The sequence below is a fragment of the Coptis chinensis genome, chromosome 7 (assembly GCF_015680905.1).
Source record: "Coptis chinensis isolate HL-2020 chromosome 7, ASM1568090v1, whole genome shotgun sequence".
In the NCBI taxonomy this organism is placed as follows: Eukaryota; Viridiplantae; Streptophyta; class Magnoliopsida; order Ranunculales; family Ranunculaceae; genus Coptis; species Coptis chinensis.
Genome location: NC_141462.1, coordinates 39525812 through 39529133, shown reverse-complemented (window position 1 = coordinate 39529133; position 3322 = coordinate 39525812). Strand labels below are relative to the sequence as shown.

General features: G+C 37.0%; 1 protein-coding gene across 1 annotated transcript; it reads right to left on the bottom strand.

Annotated features, from left to right (window-relative positions):
- Positions 1–1016: 1016 nt before the first annotated feature.
- LOC147487487 (uncharacterized) lies at positions 1017–2710 on the bottom strand. Its single transcript, XM_086574046.1, has 2 exons — positions 2019–2710; positions 1017–1722 (listed from the first exon to the last, which is right to left on the bottom strand). Exons 1-2 carry the CDS (start codon positions 2708–2710, stop codon positions 1017–1019), a joined length of 1398 nt encoding a protein of 465 aa, XP_086430172.1.
- Positions 2711–3322: the final 612 nt, after the last annotated feature.

The window sequence follows — 3322 nt, the reverse complement described above, 5'->3', positions numbered from 1 at the left end:
AGGGCTTGTTATAGTCTTCAACCCAACTATTTTAGTCCTACTCTTCTTAGCCTGTGGTTCATTTGTAGTTGCTTCACATGGAGGATTGACAATTGGAGCTAGTGGTGTAGAACTTGAGATAGACAATGCTGGTGTAGAACTCGAGATAAACAAAGATGGTGTTGAACTCAATTTTGTGGAAGATGTTTTTCCCTTTGGTTTGTACTTGTTTCCCTTTTCTAACATAACAAGTTCTTTTTGTCTTGGCATCTGTGGAATAACATAGCAAAGAATTCACACTAAGACAACAAAACAAAAATCTAAAATACTAACCTAATAAACACATATATAAGATATGACTAATATACATACCCTTATAAATGAGGAACCAGTGAAAGGAGATTTGTAGTACCCATATCCTTCTGGAATCACCTCTCTCCCACCACCTCTTCTAGATGGTGGTGCATTGTCAACTGGGGGTGGACTTGTAAGTCTCTTACCTTTTCTTGATCTTTTGGGAGGTGGTGCAGTGGCAGCTGGTGGTGGTGGTGGTGCAGTGGCAGCTGGTGGCGGTGGTGCATTGTTAGCTGGTGGTGGACTTGCAGGTCTCTTACCTTTGCTTGATTTTTTAGGAGGTGGTGCAGTGGCAGCTGCTGGTGGTAGTGGTGGTGCATTGTTACTTGGTGGTGATGGTGCATTGTCTGGTGGTGATGCATTGTCTACTGGTAGTGCATTGTCTGTTGGTGGTGGACTTGCATTGTCAGCTAGGGGTGCATTGTCAGTTAGTGGTGGAACATTGTCACTTGGTGCTGGTGTTGTATTTCTAGGCTCTTCAGCTAGTGCTTTTAATTTTTTGCCTCTTGAAATTCCTTTTCTACTTTGTTGATTACCTCCTATCTTTGATGGCTTTGCATAGTATCTTCTTTTTTCCTTCATAACAAAGTAAAACAACCACAATATAAATTGGATATAGACAGCCAAAAAAATAATTATGTATGATAGTCCAAAATAAATATAACAACCTATTACATTAGGAATCAATAATGAATTAGATTACTCACATTTGGATTGGGTGCAACAAGTTCAGATGTACAATTCTTTTTGTTATGACCAAGTACTTGACATCTCTCACACCTTATTTGAGTCCCCTTTCTATTAACCCTATGACTAGTCTTCTTTTTCTCCTCATGCATCTCCATCCTTCTATTCTTTTTGGGTCTCCCTGGCATCCTCCTAGCCTTAGGAGGTACAATTGTTGAATAAGAAGTTATAAGCCACACTCTCTCTCCATTCATAGGTTGTAGGAAATGTCCATATGCTTTCTTGTATTCCTCTGTCTGAAAGTAACTTGAAACAAAAGTATCAGGATTCTCTTTTGAAAGAAACATAGCTAATATGGCATGGGCACATGGAATGCCACTAAGTTCCCACATTCTACAGGTGCTACTCCTCTTCTCTATATGAACAACATAACCATCACCATTACTCTTTCTCACTTCAAATTGTCCATCACCAACAAATAGGGGTTGCCATAACCTTGCTTCATCTTTGTTATCCTCTAACTTCTGCCTAACATAAGGAGTTATGGTGTTAACCCAAGTTGTGAACAACTCCCTTTTCTTCTGCATTCTAACCATGTTTTTCACCCTTATTTCTTCTAGCATTCTAATAATTGACTTATGCCTTGCTTTAACAATGGTGGAGTTAAAAGTCTTACACATATTGTTCTCCACAGCATCACACCTACTCCAAAAACTAAAAAAAACCCTACACCACCACATAGGATTTTGTTTGTTCTTTAGATGGTCAGTAGCCTCAGGACACAATACTTCTACCTCTATCATGACTGTTTCAAACTCTTGAGGTGTAGAACTCTTGTTAGCTCTCTAGAACAAAGATTTCAGTTGGGTGCCTATACAATATATAATATAGTGAAATGAAGAAATAATGTCATTTTCAATTATAAAGTAATAGAACAAAAAATTAAACTATACCTGTATATTTTTTTTCTAAAATTTGCATAAATGTGTCTTGCACACATTCTATGCTCAGCATGAGGCAAAAGGTCTTCCACTGCAATAATAAGTCCTTTCTGTTGATCTGAAATAATTGTCAAGCCAAGCCCAATAGTAATGTTAAGGTCACTTAGTAGAAACCCAAGGAACAACTTCCAACTATCCTTACTTTCAGATTCTACAACTACCCAAGCAATTGGGAACATTTGATTGTTCCCATCTCTTCCTACTAATGTTAACAACTGACCTTTACAAAATCCTTTCAAAAAACACCCATCAAGACCTATCACAAGTCTGAAACCAAATTTATACCCCTTCTTGATTGCATCAAAACACAAATACATCCTCTGAAATATTACCTCAGCATCATTTGTAGGATTAGATTCTACTTCAAATTTGCATGTTGTTCCAGGATTTGACCTTAGGATCTCCACTGCATAACTCCTCAGTTTAGCATAAACTTCTTTCAAAGTGCTTTCAACCTCACATAATGCCTTCTTCTTAGCCTTAGAACATGCCATTAAATTCATATGCAAAGAATAGTTGTGCAACACATCTCTTTGGAAATCTGCTAACTTCCACTTGGGATTATCAAGTTTTCTCTCATAATACCTTTTTGCCAACCATACTAAATTAGCAATTCTGATATTCCAATGTCTCACACATGCATGTGCAGTCTTGAGTGTCTTCATCTGAAAAGTGTGTTCATCTTTCATGTATGAATTCCACAACATGAATCCACAGTTAGGTACATATCTAACTAATAGTTTATTGCAATTGGTCCTCTTAAATCTAAGTGGATATCCAAATGCCACAGCAAAATCCCTAATACACTATTTTAGTTGTTCACAATCTGCAAACTTCAACCCTACCTCTAGTTTATTTTTTTTTCATGTTAGTCTTGGGATTAAATGTAGGATAGTTCTTCCTTGAGTTCACCACTTAAACACTGATATCTATCACTTTGCGGTAATAAGATTGATTTATTGTTTCCGTTCGGTGTAAACTCAAGTCCTTACTCACGTCTTCGTGCGTTTTGCTCGAGTAGGGATTCGAACCAACCTAAATTCTAGGACAGCGTACAACTTTCTTGTGCTCTAAGTAGGGAAACTAGTGAGTAAGATTCATTTTGGATTACTAGCTAAGTTTAGTTTGTTATTTAAATCATAAAGGATGCTTAAACATGCAAAATACAACAAAAATGGTAAAAATCTAAGATTTTTCCTAAGATATTCAAAGAGAAAGAAAAGGTGGAAGATCATTCTACTCATGCAAGGTCTTATTAACTTCTCTTAAAATCAGATTACTACCTTCTCTAAGCTGTTTAG